This window comes from Misgurnus anguillicaudatus, unplaced genomic scaffold (assembly GCF_027580225.2).
Source record: "Misgurnus anguillicaudatus unplaced genomic scaffold, ASM2758022v2 HiC_scaffold_29, whole genome shotgun sequence".
Taxonomy (NCBI): domain Eukaryota; kingdom Metazoa; phylum Chordata; class Actinopteri; order Cypriniformes; family Cobitidae; genus Misgurnus; species Misgurnus anguillicaudatus.
Window position 1 is genome coordinate 5,326,375 of NW_027395279.1, and position 16,772 is coordinate 5,343,146.

The following is a 16,772-nucleotide window of genomic DNA, read 5'->3' on the forward strand; positions in this document are numbered from 1 at the left end:
ATACGGTGGCGGAGCCATAAGGGGTGTCCAGGGTGTCCAAATTTAATGCTAATTTTATTCCCTCCAATAATTCATTTCCCGTTAATCAATGCGTTTGTTTCAACATGCGGCAAGACAGCACATTGTTAAAAACAAATATTAAGAGAATATTAACATATGCTGCAAATTTTACATTATAATTTCATTGTAGGCTTGAAGAATGTGCATATTTGTCTTTCTCTGGACTAATTAAAGTCTATGCTTATAAATTGGGCTTTCTTTTTCTCTGTGTACTGTTTTACAACAAAACTCAATGCCATGCTTTTATTCTTAAAGTTATTTTTTTACTGTATGAAGATGAAGACTGTATTGGACTGAACAGCCGCCTTGAACTTGAAAACGCGACAAGCATCGTATGCGCATCACAGTAAGTGGTTCCAACCCAACAATAGCTAACGCACAGATACCCTTCGAAATGAGCCTCAGATCGAGTTATAAAAATCCACATGAGTGGGTTCGTAATTTGCAGACAGCAAAAACACTGCAAGTGTAAAAACCAGCTAAATGTATGCTTTCCATTGTCAGTTGTGCTCCAGTATGTGTCTGGTAACCCGAAGGGGGGCCTCTCTAATATTTTGAACTTAGACGACCGACCACTAGGTCCCAAGCAGGCACCCTAGTGCGGCTAATAGGTCACAACCTGCGAGTGCCACAAAGAAAGCAAGCCACTAATGGGTGTCAACCCACTGATTAGCCTTCCACAGGAGTATGGTAGGCAGAAACTGCTGTCATATAAACCTTAATGGTGGAAGGAGTAAACCCATTAGAGAAACGCTCCTGCAGAAACCTCAGCACTACGTCAACGGGGCAGTTTACTGGAATCGTTAGGTGAGTTAAACACCAATAGGTGAAAAATTCTCCACTTAAGGGCATAAAGCCTACGAGCCTGGCCCCTCAAAGGCCAAACCGACAGCTACCATATCTCTGGCAAGCTTTCTCCAAAACTTCTGTGGCAGAGAGATTGGGGAAAAGAAGAGAAAGCCACATTAGGCAGTGTGTGGTGTCCTGAGACGCAAACAGATCCACCTCTGCTCATCCATTTTCTCTCCAGATGTGGTTCACCATATCTGGCTGGAGTCTCAACTCCCCAGCAATGGGTGTTGCCCTACAGGGCATCTGCCATATGCAAGTGGCCTGGGATCTAAACTGTCATCAACGAGCACAGTTTGTCCAGAGACCACAAATGCCATTATCCCAAAATTGATAATGTAGTGATTTTGGCCCTCTCTGCCTTCCATAACTGTACTCCAACCTGTGGGGGATGCGTCTGTTGTCAGCGTCACACTCCAGTAGCTTGCACCCAGAAACAGGCCTTAGGATAGAAACCAAGGTTTCCTGCAAACCACCAGAGCACGCAGCCAATGACGCATTACTTTGAATGCAGACCTCCTTAGTAATTTATTTAATAAACCACCGATGTGATGTCTGTCTGGAGAAGCACATGATGACTCCTCAGGTCTGGAAGGAAATGTGAGTCCAATCCATACCACCATCATTTCCAAGGCAATTTCAGTGCCATAGCCAATGATGAGTTTCCAAGAGATTTTCATTTTGAGGTCATCATTTATCTCATCTGGAGGTTCTACAGCCTCCTGCACACAAATCTTTTCATGCTTCACTACTGGAGCCAGCTTTACACAGTTCCACTGTATGCAGGTGTAGATTAATTGTGCATGCTTGTCATACTAAGCACAGCAGTGAGTGTGCTCTGCAGGGGCACTGAAGGGAAGCAGGCTCCATAAATGAGGTGTGAGCTGCTTCGCTTCAAAAAGAAATAGTGAGTGCCACGAACAAAGACGATACCCGCCTCAGCAGATGAGGGTCTCGAATCGTAACACACAAGATCGTTATCTGACTTATGGCGCACCAGCGGAAGATCAGGAGAACAAATGCTGTGCACAGCTGTACAAGCAACACACAGCACCCAGATGTATAAGTGTTCTAAGGATCTGGAGCACTGGAAATAACAACTGTTGAATAAAAACATCTAATAAAGGTCTTAGAAAGAGCAATTTTTATAAATTCTAAATCAACATCTAGCAGACGTATTGCAGATGTGTAAACAAATAAAAAATTACATCTTGCAGATGAAAAAGAATACATCAAATAGACATTTCTGAGATGTATGTGAGCTATCAGCAATAGCGGAGTGACAATCGGGAAAGTTGGGACTTTGCCGGCAGGCCGGTATTGTTATACAATGCGAGTTATATTAGTTACATCATCTGGTGGCCGCTTCTCGCTGGTAAAACTGTACATCCTCTCTGCTCACCGCAGTATATAAAAGTGCTCAATCCGTTTGGCAGGTCCAACCATGTCCAGGATTTTCAAAATTATATGAGAATCAGTGAGCGGCCACTCCCCAAATTGCCTAGCCTGTTGGCCTTTGATGTAAAAAGCTGCTGAACGCCTGTTTCACACACACTCCGTATGCAGTGTGTTTGCGGCGGATCCGTCAAGCACCCGTTGTGCTTTCACACATACACCATTTGCAGTGCGCTGCTGACCGCTGATTCTGTGTATAAAATTATTCTGTGATTGACACTTTCTGCGGAAAAGCGAATAAACAATATAACAAAGCATCAAGATTATTACAATCGCAAGAGCAAATCACGTTTTGCCGATTGCATATCGACAGGTATGCAGAGACGCACACACGTACACAAATGGTGCAGATCATCCATTGTTGATTGACTGTGCCCTGGTTTGCGAGGGCAAGGCACGTCTGTTTGTAATCTTTGTTCTGTGATCGGTTCTCGCAGGTAAATATTTTTGCTAAAATTGTCCAAAGAAAGTCCAAGTACGGATCTAGAAGTTTATCCGGTATTTGTAACTTCAGTGGAAAATGGGTTAATTAAAAGCGGAGTTGAGGGCAGCACAGTCCTGTAGGTCGCCATTGTTTTTTTGGTCGATTGCGCATGCCTTTGAGATTGAAAAGACAGATGCACCTGACGTCGCCGTTGTCAAACTCATTTGCGTTTTTTTCTAACCCAAACACATCGTTGTCGAGTAAAAGAAACATCCGGACTGCATAAAAAGTTGTGTACACTGCCCCTGACATCACTACTACGGTAGTGAGAGCGGGGACTAAAAATCCTGCTGCGGCAGTGGTATTTAAAAATATTTCCCAGTTGATCGGAGTGCTGGAGCTGGTTATGTGGAGATGTGATTCCGGGAACGGGCCGCAAATGCCGCAAAAACTGTGGCTGGACCCGGAGGCCGGAAGGCTGCCTTAACTACTCCCATAATGATGATTGACAGACCTAAATGTTTAGGCTCCTCTCGAACCTATATTTATAATTACAATAAAAAGCAGCCTACTAAATTCCTCATGTTAATCTTTAGTGTAACGTTACATAGATTAATACATTTACATCCATGGTGGAGGCTCAACTGTTTTGATAAATTATTCAGTTTATACTGTTCAGGTTTTATAAAACATGGGTTACTCTAACGTTATACTGTTAACTCATTCACCGCCAGCCTTTTTGAGAAAAGTTGCCCAACTGCATTTTTGTGATTTTAACAAAAGTTTCACAAAATTCCTTGCAGGAAAAATTACCTTCTATAAATATATAAACATACAAATTATATCAAATTAAAGAACATGCCCTCTGCTTTCAAACACCAATAAACAAACAAACAAACAAAATGGGGAAAAAACTTTCATTATACATTTACTTTTCCACTTAATTTAACCACTGAAATATGGATATTTCTCTTCAAAAATACATCATTTTGAGCAAAAAGCTTAAAAAATTGCGTTTTTATGTTAGAGATCAGACTCAGAATGACTATCAAACATAAAGGCAGTTAAAATAAATTATTAAATCTTTTTAACTTCCGTTTTTGATAAATTCGGTATTACACTTTCACTTTGAAATTCGTCTAGAAAGGCATATTTATTAGTTAAATATTAACTCACAATTGATGAGATAACTCGTCAATGGCGGTGAATGAGTTAAGTACCCGCAAGAATACCACGATTCCACAAACAAATAAAGTAAATCAATTTTAAACACATGTAAAAACAAATAATCAAAAACACTTACAAAACCAAACTAGTGTGGTAGTTTGCTTTCCTCCTGGCTGCTCGGTGATGGTGATTTTCAAAAATAGTGGAATGTTTCTCCCGAGATTTGCCATTATTCAATTCAATTCAATTCAATTTTATTTATATAGCGCTTTTCACAATTTGGTAATTGTATCAAAGCAGCTTTACATAATAGATGCAGTGAAAAGCACAGAAAATCGACAGATAGCACAACATAATAAACGATAGCACAAGCAGTTAAAATTTGCTACGGCTATAAATCAACATTATAAGCAAACGTATTACTAATGTAACGTATAGAAGTTAAGCCCAAAAAGGCTGCCTCCCCGGGTTGAAAAACCCCCTAGGAGAAAAAAACCGGAATTTTAGCCGGGGAAGTAAAAAAAGTCATAGGAGGAAAAAACCCTTGGGAGTTATATATATATACACATTGAAACGGAAGGAGATTAAGCGGAGATTAAGCGGGGATTAAGCGGGGATTAAGCGGGTTCTGCCGGTGGTCTTTGGTCAGGCATCAGCTGGACATCACTTTGAAGAACAGCTAGTAGATCAGTTGTGTGCCGACTTTCACATGTACCGGAACTGGATCTGTTTGTCTCGTCCTCGGGATCAAGGACGAGACAGGGAGAGAGAAACAAAATCTTATTAGCGTAGGGGCCGTTCACATAGAAAACAAGTGTCACACAGTAATGTGGTTTTAGTCAGCTCGGTTCCGGACAGGCTAACTATTGCTGGTTAGGTGTATTACATATAATTGATGATTTTAGAAACAGAAACAGAACTCGTTTGACTAAGGCCAGAGGCCCCACTGCCGTCGTTAATACTAACGTACAGTGGCAAACGGTTCTGTATGACATACTATTTTTAAGGTCATGGGAAAAGGCCAAAATTGCAAGCCGGCCATATTTGGCAGTTAAGACTCAATCGAAAACCAATTCAAAGTTTCAGCATATTACTAAAGAGTATTAATGACATTTACCATGCTTTGGAGTGTTGACGAAAAAAAGGTTTTAATTTATTCATTAATTTATTTATTTATTAGGTTGTACAAGCTAGCTATTAGGAGATAAGTACCATTGTTAAACAACTATGTGAAAGCCTTGTTAAAGAGAAAAGTTTTAAGTCTAGATTTAAAGTTATCTACTGTCTCTGATTTTCGGACGTCGGTTGGTAAATCATTCCATAGCTTAGGGGCTAAGTAGGAAAAGGATCTGCCACCATTAGACACTTTTGATATTTTAGGGATAATTAAGAGGCCAGAATTTTGTGACCGCAATGCACGTGATGGATTGTATTCTGATAATAATTCTCTAAGATATGAGGGTGCTAGGCCATTTAAGGCTTTGTAGGTGATTAGTAATATTTTAAATTGTATACGATATTTAACTGGTAGCCAGTGTTAAGATGCCAGAATTGGGCTTATGTGGTCATACTTCTTAGATCGAGTAAGAACTCTTGCAGAAGCGTTTTGAACTAGCTGAAGCTTGTTGACCTGTTTTGCATGGCATCCTCCGAGTAACGAGTTACAATAGTCTATTCTAGAGGTCATAAAAGCGTGGATAAGCTTCTCTGCATCTGATGCAGACAACATATGGCGTATTTTTGAGATATTTCTAAGGTGGAAGAATGCTGTGCGGCAGACATTGGAGATATGGCTGTCGAAGGATAAACTGCTGTCGAACATCACACCTAAATTCTTAACCGTGGAGGTTGGCACCACAGTGCAGCCATCTATGGGCAACTTGTAATCTGTCATATTATATTTGTAGCGATTCGGTTCGATAACAAGTATCTCTGTCTTAATGGAGTTTAGCATAAGAAAGTTATGTGACATCCAGTCACTTATATCGCTGATGCAGTCTGATAGCTTGATAGAAAAATTTTGTGTTTCGCTAGGATGCGAGGAGATGTAAAGCTGTGTGTCATCTGCATAGCAGTGAAACTGTATGTTATGATTCCTGATAATATCTCCCAGAGGTAACATATATAACGAGAACAGGATAGGACCTAAAACTGATCCATGCGGTACGCCGTATTTAACCAGGGAGTGATGTGACTCCTCCTCATTTACGTAAACAAAGTGATAGCGATTGGTTAGATACGATCTGAACCAAGCTAGCGCCTGACCACTGATGCCAACATAGTTTTCTAGCCTATTAAGTAAGATTGTGTGATCTATTGTGTCAAAGGCTGCACTAAGGTCTAATAATATAAGGAGTGATATTTCGCAACGGTCGGATGTTAGGAGAAGGTCATTTGTAACTCTAAGCAGCGCTGTCTCTGTGCTATGGTGGGGCCTGAATCCTGATTGGAACTTTTCATACGTACTATTATTTGGTCTAAAGTTATTTAGATCTCCCTGGTCAAGGTTTGGTTTTTTAATGAGCGGTCTAATAACTGCTAGTTTGAAAGCTGTTGGAACGTAGCCTAATTCTAGTGATGAGTTAAAGACATTTAATACTGGGTTAGACACTATAGGGAATACCTCTTTGAGTAATTTTGTGGGAACAGGGTCCAATATACAGGACGATGATTTGGATGACGCTACTAATTTAGATAGCTCTTCTATTGTAGTAGGTTTAAATGACTCAAGATGTTCGTATGGTAGGCAAGCGTTAAATGTATTACTGGGTAGAGTGGTGGCTGCTTGGGTACCTACAATGTTTTCCCTAATAATCATAATTTTCTTAGTAAAGAAGTTCATGAAGTCGTTACTATTGTGTGGGAGTTTATTAGTGGGTTCTGTTTGTTCTTTATTTCTAGTCAGTTTCGCAACTGTGCTAAAGAGGAAGCGAGGGTTATTATGATTTTCTTTAATAAGATTGCTGAGATACGTAGATCTGGCGATTTTTATAGCCTGTCTGTAGTGTTTAACACTCTCTTTCCATGCTGCACGCCATACCTCTAACTTTGTGCTTCTATAATTTCTTTCCATTTTTCTAGCAGCCTTTTTAAGGGCAGCGGTATGATGGTCGTACCATGGAGCAGGCGTTTTTTCTTTGATTCTCTTTTTTCGAATTGGAGCTACGGCATCCAATGTGTTAGAACAAATACTGTTCAGGTTTTCTATTACAATATCTAGATCTTCAGGTTTATCTGCTACATGTTTAATTTGGGACATGTCTGGAAGAGTGCTAATAAAGTTATCTTTAGTGGTGGAAATTATTGTTCTGGCTAGTCGGTAGCGTATTGTGGATCGAGTGATCATATCTAGAAGTACCGTGTATGAGACAAGGCAATGGTCTGAAACTGCATCGCTCTGAGGTGATATCTCGATTTCATTAATATTGAGCCCGAGTGACAGAATTAAGTCTAATGTGTGCCTACGAGTATGCGTGGGCCCTGTCACGTTTTGGCTAATATTGAGAGAATTTAGAATATCCATAAATGCTAATCCTAATGTATCTGTTGGGTTATCAACATGTATATTAAAGTCACCAACGATAAGAGCTTTATCTACAGTGACTACGAGGTCAGACAGGAAATTTGATATTTCTTTAAGAAAATCTACATGATGGCCCGGAGGTCTATAGATTGTAGCAAGGACAAAAGAGAGCTGTTTATGGTTACAATCAGTTATTTCCAGGGGTTAAATTGGGATTTGTTATGTGGGGGGGCTCTGCGGGGAGGGTACTTTAAGGGGTAACATGTTTAATACTGATGACAGCAAAGCCACTGGTGTGTTTTAATGACATTCTGGACCTCTGATAGGATTTGATAAGTTTCAACTTTAAATCTGTGCCAGAGATTGACCACAAATATTTTATAAAGAGTGTCTGAATTTTAAATTATTCAAATCTATGAGTTTGACACCCTATATCCATTTGTTGCACATGTCATTATGCACAATTGATCAAACTTTAAATGAAGTAAAAGGAATCAACCTCCTTGAATAATTCTATAAGATAGGCTACCCAAAAAGATTAAATTAACAAGAAAAGGTAAAACACACAGTACTGTATCATCAACATGTCTAATAAATTAGCAATAGAGATTCCCTATATGCTGGTCAGCAGCTAAAACAATCGTAAGGTTTGATTTGTGTAATCAAAATACATAAATGTATTAAACTATACAATGAGTTATATGAAGTGTTATCCAGTTAACATACTGTAATTAGATGATGGACATACATACTTTAGTCCTTAACACGTTTCTAGTCTTCTATTAAGTTTCCTCGACATGGGCATCATTATTACCTCTCTCTCTCTCTCTCTCTCTCTCTCTCTCTCTCTCTCTCTCTCTCTCTCTCTCTCTCTCTCTCTCTCTTCGCTCTCTCTCTCTCTCACGCTCTCTCTCTCTCTCTTGTCTCTACAATGTCAAATGATCCTGTGTGAAATCGCGTTCTTGAAGTTCCTGAGTTGCATAACTTGCGCGAAGACGCGTTTAAAAGGAAAAGCGCGTGTTTTCGCGGCAATTGCGCCGCCCAATTCGCGTCATTTGCATCGCCCGTGCGAGGACGCGTCTGATTGCGTCTTTGCATTGACTTTGTATGTAATCTACTCACGCAAATCATTGAACTTGCGTTGGTGAGTATGCCCCATAATGAATGGAAACACATTATTCCCTTCGCGTCAGTGCACACGCACCAGCGCAGCGAGTACACACGCACAAGCGCAGCGGGTACACTGGCACGAGCAGAGCGAGACCTTCAGCCTATGTGCCGGAGCTTAGCCCCGGACGGCCCCGGCCCAATTTAAACCCTGGTTATTTCCATATTTAATAGCATTATTTCAAATGAATTAAATTTTAGTTCGGATTTATGGTTTACTTTAAAAAAAAAATTGTATATTGTAGCTACACCACCCCCTCTCCCCTTTAAACGCGGTTCATGTTTATAATAGTAATCTTGTGGGGTGGATTCGTTTAAACTAATGTAATCGTCTGCTTTAAGCCAGGTTTCTGTTAAAGAGAGTGCATCTAAGTTTTGGTCAGTAATTATTTCATTGACAATGGGTTCTTTATTGGTAAGCGATCTAATGTTAAGAAGGCCGAATTTTAACATTCGAGGTTCATCTGTAAACGTGTTTTCTAATTTTATGTTAGTAAGATTTGTACGAGACGAGGTAAACGGTGCTCTGTATTCGTTTGTTCGAGGAACGCACACAGTTGAAATGTGTTGATACTCTGGTAAGATAGACTCTAAGTTCTGGGATATATGTGATCTTGACATGTCAGAGCAACTAACAGATGGACGGGTAGGCCGATCTATCTGTTTCCTGACCTGGTCCCTGGGTAGTCAGACTGTATTAGAATTTAGAGTATTGGTCAGTGTATTATGGCTGTGTACCGCTCCCATCTAGCAGTTAGAAGTTAAACTTTGAATAATGTTAATTCAGATGTTTAGTTGCATTTTATAATATGATGTCATGCATACTACAAGTTTGCATGGTCAAAAATGGAAAACATTTTAGCATTATTTTGGTTATTTAGATTTACTCGATTTCGCCAGGTGGATCAAAATCAATCTGACTCAGCTTCCCAGCTAACACAAGACATCCTAGTTACGTAATTTTTGGTAATTTCATGACTTACCAGCTGGCAACATAACTGTTACATCCTAGGGAGGTAATTTCATTACCATTGCAGTACCAAATCACCATGTCGCCAGTACTGTCTCCTAATGTCGCGATTTAACCAAGTACGTTCTCCTTACGTAATACATTCATACTATTTTGGTAATTTCATAAATTACTGGCAACGTAACTGTTACGTCCCAGGGAGGTAATTTCATTACATTTCATTTACAATTATAGAAACATTTATTTCATTGTCTATTTAGGTTAGCTTGTGAAAACATTTCAGTCTCAAAGTTTCCCTTAAATAAGTACAAATAGAATAGATATTTAACCACCATGTGAGCTGCTCTTTACATGGGAAACAAAAAACAGCATGGCATCTGACAGGACTAGTCGTTTATCTGAATTGAGACCCAAACACAAAACTTAACAACACAAAACTTTTAATCCATTACATTGTCACGACCTCTACAGTCAGATTACATTGTAAAGTTACGTTGAGCCGACATATCCAGGAATTTCACTTTTCCCATCACCACGACCTAAGTTTGGTCATCATATTACGACGTCAGGTAACAGTTACATATTTGTGTTAGCTGGGTCTGCAATACGTGGCATATAATGTAAAATAAATAAAACCAAACAGCTTGAATTCACTGGTGACTTTGCATACATGATGACATCTCGCAAGTTATTTCGTCAAAAACAACATTTAATTGAATTCAAGGTTATCTGGGCTAAACGTGGGTTATTTGTAGTTGGTCTATTTATGAGCTAAATAGTGGCTACATACAGACTGTGCATAAAACACTTTAAAGAAATAAAACAAACCTTGTAATCGCTGTTAACTTTGCTTACATGATGAAATAGCATACATCTCACAAGTTATTTTGGCAAAAACCACATGTAACCAAATTAAAGTTTATTTGCGCTAGAAGAGGGCTACGCATTGCCAGGCGTTGAAATGACAGCTATTGCTTGCTAGGTTAACAGCAGTGTTGCCAGATAGAGTTGATGGTTTCCAGCCCAAAACTGTTCAAAACAAGACAAACGCACAAAAAACGCCCAAAATATTTAAATCAACATTTTGGTTTAATTTGATTAGCATTTAGTTATTTTTACTTACACAATTAATGCGCCATACTATAGCTAGCGACACCAGAACAGAACATGCTGAAACCACCCAAAACCTCAGCAGATTTAAGACCTGTTTTCTGTCTCTTACAGCTCCATTTGATGTTGTTGGACCTGTAGCTCCTCTCATCACTGTAGTTGGTGAAGATGTGATCCTGCCCTGTTCTCTCAAACCCAACATCAGTGCTGTAAACATGAGAGTCGAGTGGTTTAGACTTGATCTCAAAGTAGTTCATCTCTATGAAGATCATGAAGATAAAAACACAAATCAGCTTCAGTCGTACAGAGGAAGAACTGAAATGTTTAAAGATGAACTACAGAAAGGAAACACAGCACTTAAACTCTCAGCAGTTCAGATCTCTGATGAAGGACTTTATACGTGTTTAATTCAGTCCAAAACCTGGTATGATGACATCACTGTTGATCTCAGAGTTAAAGGTGAGCAAACCACAGAAACTAAAATTAAAGTCCCAAAACACAAATACACATTGTTAGACATTAAAACAAGAGGTTTAACAGTATCTTGTTATGACCTTTTAAAAGTATTTGTTTCGGATTAAACCACGCAGACACCAGATTGAATTTGTCCTCCATCTTTTCTTCCTTATTCTAACGTGGTGACGTCCATGACGTCACATCAATACACAATATTCCCCCTTTACTTGAATATGAACTTACACCACTAAAGTTCTATTTCATATTTTACATTCATTCAACTTAAACTTAAGACAGTTCAGAATTCATCTTAAACAGTTCAGCTAACTCAAAACACATGTAACACTATGCTGCTTTTACAACTGGATAGAACATCAGCACTTTCCTTTTCTAAAACAGGTGCATTAAACCATAACACAACTCTTTGTTTTCTTACTTCAGCTCACTCCTCTTCATCAGTACTTTTGGATTTCATTAATCACTCAATAACATAATCTCTAAACCAGTGGTTCTCAACTCCAGTCCTCGGGACTCGCTGCTCTGCACATTTTTGATGTCTCTCATATCTGACACACTCAGTTCAGTTCATGGAATCTATCCTAACGAGCTGATGATCTTAATCAGGTGTGTTAAATAAGGGAGACATGCACAATATGCAGAGCAGTGGGTCCCGAGGACTGGAGTTGAGAACCACTGCTCTAAACTTTCAGGCAAATTGATTTGTCTCTGAGGCCTGCATGGTGTGGTAATCTGTTCCTCTCTCTTAATTGTTTCACAGTTCATTTTGAATTCATTTGCATTTCCCTTTTGCTCCTCATAAGACCTTAGCATTTGATCACTCTTGATTTCATCACTCGCTGCTGGTGTTTCCTCAGAATGAAAGTTCTTGACAATGTTATACTCCATGCATATGTTGCTCCAGTGGTTGACTGAACGACAACACTGTTACCTTCTCTGTGTATGACCTTGTGAGGTGTGCTGTGAAATGTTGTTGTGAACTTTTCTATTTTGTCCTGCTTCACAAGCACTTGATCTCCAAACTCTATACTCTATGTCTGAGGTCTTAGTGCCTCGTCTGTTGTCTGTGTGTATCTTAGCTTTTCCTTTCTTCTCTGCATCTTTGTCTCAAGCTTCAAGATCACAGTGTGGTAATGTAATGTCTGATAACTTTTTTCTTATCTTCCTCTGAAAAATAAGTTCTGCTGGACTTTTGCCTATTGTGGCATGTTGTACGGACCTGTAGACAGTCACATATTTACTCTTTTCCAGTCCTGGCCCTCAGCTGTGGCAATCCATATTCGTTTCATAAGTGATGCATTTTGTCTTTTTACTTCTCCATTTGCTTGTGCCCACTTTTGAGTCATCTTGATATGGTGTATGCTGTTCTCCTGACATATTGTCTGAAACTGACTGGACTTAAATTGAACAGATTCTAACGATATAATCGTCCAATGCGATGGTTTAACGCAGGGGTGGGGAACTCTGGTCCTGGAGGGCCACTGTCCTGCAGAGTTTAGTTCCAACCATAATTAAACACCTGAAAAATCTAATTCAAGTCTTCAGGATTACTTGGAAATAAAATTCAGGTGTGTTTGGTTAGGGTTGGAACTAAACTCTGCAGGACAGTGGCCCTCCAGGACCCAGGGTTCCCCACTCCTGGTTTAACGTAACCATTGGCAACTGCCAATTTAGGGGACATCGCCCAACCCTACAGTGGTTCTGGAACATCTGGTTTTGCTACCAGCTGACACCCGTGACATTTTGTCACAAATCATTCTGTGGCCCTGTCCATTCTGGGCCACCAAACCTTTGTTCTGAGGTGTTGTTTTGTTCCTACAACACTAAGATGATCCTCATGAGCCAACTGTAATGCTCTTCCTCTCAGTGACTGTGGCAAAACAATTCTTGTTCCTCTGAGTATTATTCGTCCAACGACACATAGCTCTCCTGCAATATGCCTGTATGCAGGGAAGTCATTAAAACAACCTGTTTGAATGTCCGTTCTCAGTCTCTGTAATTCCACATCATCTGCTGAAATCTGCTCGACTTCTTTGGTGGTCAGAGTGCAGGGTGTTGCACAAACAGCTATAAACCGCATATGCTTCTTTATGTGTGTGTCTCTCAACTTTGGCTGATGGGCCCCGCAGTCGTTACAGAGGGTCCGCAATTTTGTGTGTTCCCGATATGTAAAAACTCGTAAATCGTAGGACTGTTATCTCAAGACAAACCTTTCGATTCCTGCACATGGTTTTGATCGAGGACAATAGATTGCCTCCAATACTTTGTGGTCTGTGACCAGATCGAACTTCCGTCCATAAACATAAGGGTGTAATCGTTCACACACTCATACTAGAGCAAGTGCTGCTTGGTCTGTTTGCGAATATCTATGTTCACACTTTGTCAAGCCCCTGCTCACATAACAGACAGGAAATGTTTATCCTTGTTGGTCCTGCACTAGTACTGCTACGATTCCCTTTGGTCCAGCAGCGGCAATGACTTTTGTTGGTGCATCCTTGTCAAAATAAACCAGCGTTGTGGCCTTGGCCAACTTATCTTTCAGAATTTTGAATGCTTTCTTTTGTTCAGTTCTAAAATTAAATTTGGTATCTATTTTGGCATTTCTATACATTCATAGTCAAGCCGCAGCTTTCCAGTCTCTTTTTAGTACTGCATGCATTATTTTCTCGTAAGTCTCTTTGTTATGTGCATGGATGATGATGTCATCTGATATGTTCTCTACTCCTTCGATGCCAGCTAGAACAGTGGTTGGTACTGCTCGCTCGCTGACAAAATTTTTGAACCTATATATACCATTATGAACGGCAACGCTTGTGATGTCTCTTGATTCTGGAGTCAATTCCAGCTGATGATACCCCCATTTCAGGTCTAGTTTGCTGAAAACAACTTATCCATTCAGCCCTTGCAACAGTTCATCCACCATGGGGATCGGAAACCTTCTACAAGTGATTGCAATGTTTGCTTGTCCCATATCCAAACACATCCTTATTTCCCTGTTTGCTCCACCGGGTTCTCAAAAAATGACTGTTCTGTTTTCGCGCATGTAAAAGGGAAATCTCGCCGAGACCGGCGATATCTTAAAGGGCCACACCTGCAATTTCAGCACTGTGAAAACTAAAGGCAAAATAAATATTTATACCACTGGCCACATATTTATGACAAAAATGTAGAATTTGATTAAAAGAGGTGTTTTAATCATCCAAAAAAGAGTACCCAACATGTTTATGATCCTGTGTGCACAACTTATCGAACAAGCTAACCGCTAATGATTCAGGAGCAAGTAAATATTCACACATTACAACAAACCAACGTTGGAAGTTGTGACTTAGTGGTTAGAGAGTCTGGCTTGTAACCTGATGGTCGCTGGTTTAGTTCCATGGCTGGCAGGAAATGATTGAGGTGCAGATATAACAGAATGCTTATAATGGTCATTGTTCTAGACAAGGCCTATTTAATTTTCCATATAGTGTTTTTATGAATAAATTTAACATGCTAAAACCACCCAAAACCTCAGCAGATTTCAGACCTGTTTTCTGTCTCTTACAGATCAGTTTGATGTTGTTGGACCTGGAGCTCCTCTCTTCGCTATAGCTGGTAAAGATGTGATTATGCCCTGTTCTCTCAAACCCAACATCAATGCTGTAAACATGAGAGTCAAGTGGTTTAGACCTGATTTCAAAGTAGTTCATGTCTACGAAGATCATGAAGACAAAAACACAAACCAGCTTCAGTCGTACAGAGGAAGAACTAAAGTGTTTAAAGATGAACTACAGAAAGGAAATGCATCACTTAAACTCTCAAGAGTTCAGATCTCTGATGAAGGAGCTTACAAGTGTTTTATTCAGTACAAAACCCGGAGTTATGACATCAATATTGATCTCAGAGTTGAAGGTGAGCGAACCACAAAAACTAAAATTAAAGTCCCACTGTGAGGAAAATCAGGTTTTTATTGTTGTTAATACAGTATGTGGTAATGTTAATTTTTTAAGACAAGCCATGTGAAAATTTATCATTCAACACCACTGCTGATCATGGGTGTTTAAATGCACATTAGCCCCCCCTTCCCAAATTCTTCTCAACCCCCCCCCCCCCCCCGAAAATTTTGTTGTGTTGTCTCCATAATTGTACACGGATTCATGATCGTTTTAGTCTCCTTTAAATTTCATATGAAAACAGCAGCAGGACTTCGCCTGTTCCTCACCTTTAGTCTGCAACTTTGAGTGTGTTCAGCCCATCTTTGCAATACATGGCGGAGCTAGAAGGGATGTCCAGGGTGTCCAAATGTAACGATAATTTCACTCCCTCCAATAATTAATTTCCCGTTAATCAACGCGTTTCTTTCAACATGCGGCAGTACAGCACATTGTTGCGGTGACGCGATTATGCGTCTTTTCTTCTGGTAAGAACTTTACTTCCGGTTTCTGTTTGTTTAAGGGTCTGGGCTCGGTTCCCCGATAACACTATCTCTTAGCGCGCTAAGACGACTCTGAAAGTGGCAGACGATATAAGTGGCAGTGGCTCAGCGGTTCATGTAGGTTGTCTACAAATCAGAAGGTTGGTGGTTCAATCCCTGGCTCCACCTGACCAAGTGTTGAGATGTCCTTGAGCAAGACACCAAACCCCAGCTTCTCCCGACGAGCTGGTTGGCGCCTTACATGGCTGACATTTACATTTAACAGACGCTTTTGTCCAAAGCGACTTACAAATGAGGTAAACAATAGAAGCAATATAGCAACACAAGAACAGGAATACATAAGTGCACTGGAAATAGTCTCATCAAGTCCAACACAGTATACATAGACGAGGGTTGGTTAGTAATTTTTTTTAAAGAAATGTACAGATAAAAAGAAAGGAAAATAGAGAAAGATAGTAAGTCCTTTATTAGTAAGTGAGGTAATGGCGGAAGATATGGATTTTTAGCCGAGTCTTAAAGACAGCTACAGTGTCAGCAGACCGTGTCACGACTGGTGATCCTTCATCCAGAGTGAGATGTCCCTTAGGCATGCTGAGATGCGGGCAGAAACCATGGGATCATCAGGGTGGAATGACAGGTGGAGTTGAGTGTCGTCTGCATAGCAGCGGTAGGAAAAGCCATGTTTTCGAATGACAGAGCCCAAGGATGTCATGTTTATCGAAAAGAGCAGTGGTCCAAGCACAGAGCCTTGAGGCACCCCGGTATCAAGACATTGGGGTTCGGAGACGTCACCTCTCCAGGATACCCGAAATGACCTGCCTAAGAGGTACGACTTGAACCGCAGAAGCGCTGTGTCAGAGACACTCAAAGCCATGAGGGTCGACAGGAGAATGCAGTGATTGACCGTGTCAAAAGCGGCAGATAGATCCCGTAAGATCAGTGCAGATGTTTGGAGGCTGCCTTGCCTGCCTTAGGGCTCCAATGACTGAGAGTAGCGCAGTCTCAGTGGAGTGACCGCTTTTGAAAGCAGACTGATTGCTATCCAGGAAGTAGTATGTGTGGGTATGGGATCTAGCGGGCAGGTTGTCGGATGGTTAGAAGCAAAGACATTGGAAACATCCGCTTCAGATAGGAGAGAGAAGGAGGGGAGGGAGCATGT

At 40.4% G+C, this 16,772-nt stretch overlaps 1 protein-coding gene and 1 long non-coding RNA gene across 2 annotated transcripts in view; both read left to right on the plus strand.

Annotated features, from left to right (window-relative positions):
• Positions 1–16,772, plus strand: part of LOC141362774 (uncharacterized) — a 254,486-nt gene that overhangs the window by 234,894 nt on the left and 2,820 nt on the right. The window lies entirely within an intron of this gene.
• Positions 782–15,131, plus strand: LOC141362732 (butyrophilin-like protein 2). The gene is made up of 4 exons (XM_073864930.1): positions 782–867; positions 1,091–1,164; positions 10,840–11,184; positions 14,746–15,131. Exons 1-4 carry the CDS (start codon positions 782–784, stop codon positions 15,129–15,131), a joined length of 891 nt encoding a protein of 296 aa, XP_073721031.1.

What these genes read in the sequence shown, in the direction of transcription:
- LOC141362732 (XM_073864930.1), top strand. Translation starts at nt 782, where the DNA reads ATGGTGGAAGGAGTAAACCCATTAGAGAAACGCTCCTGCAGAAACCTC. An exon ending in CAGTTTACTGGAATCGTTAG is followed by an intron (nt 868 to 1,090) that starts GTGAGTTAAACA and finishes TTTTCTCTCCAG; the next exon opens with ATGTGGTTCACCATATCTGG. An exon ending in TGTTGATCTCAGAGTTAAAG is followed by an intron (nt 11,185 to 14,745) that starts GTGAGCAAACCA and finishes TGTCTCTTACAG; the next exon opens with ATCAGTTTGATGTTGTTGGA.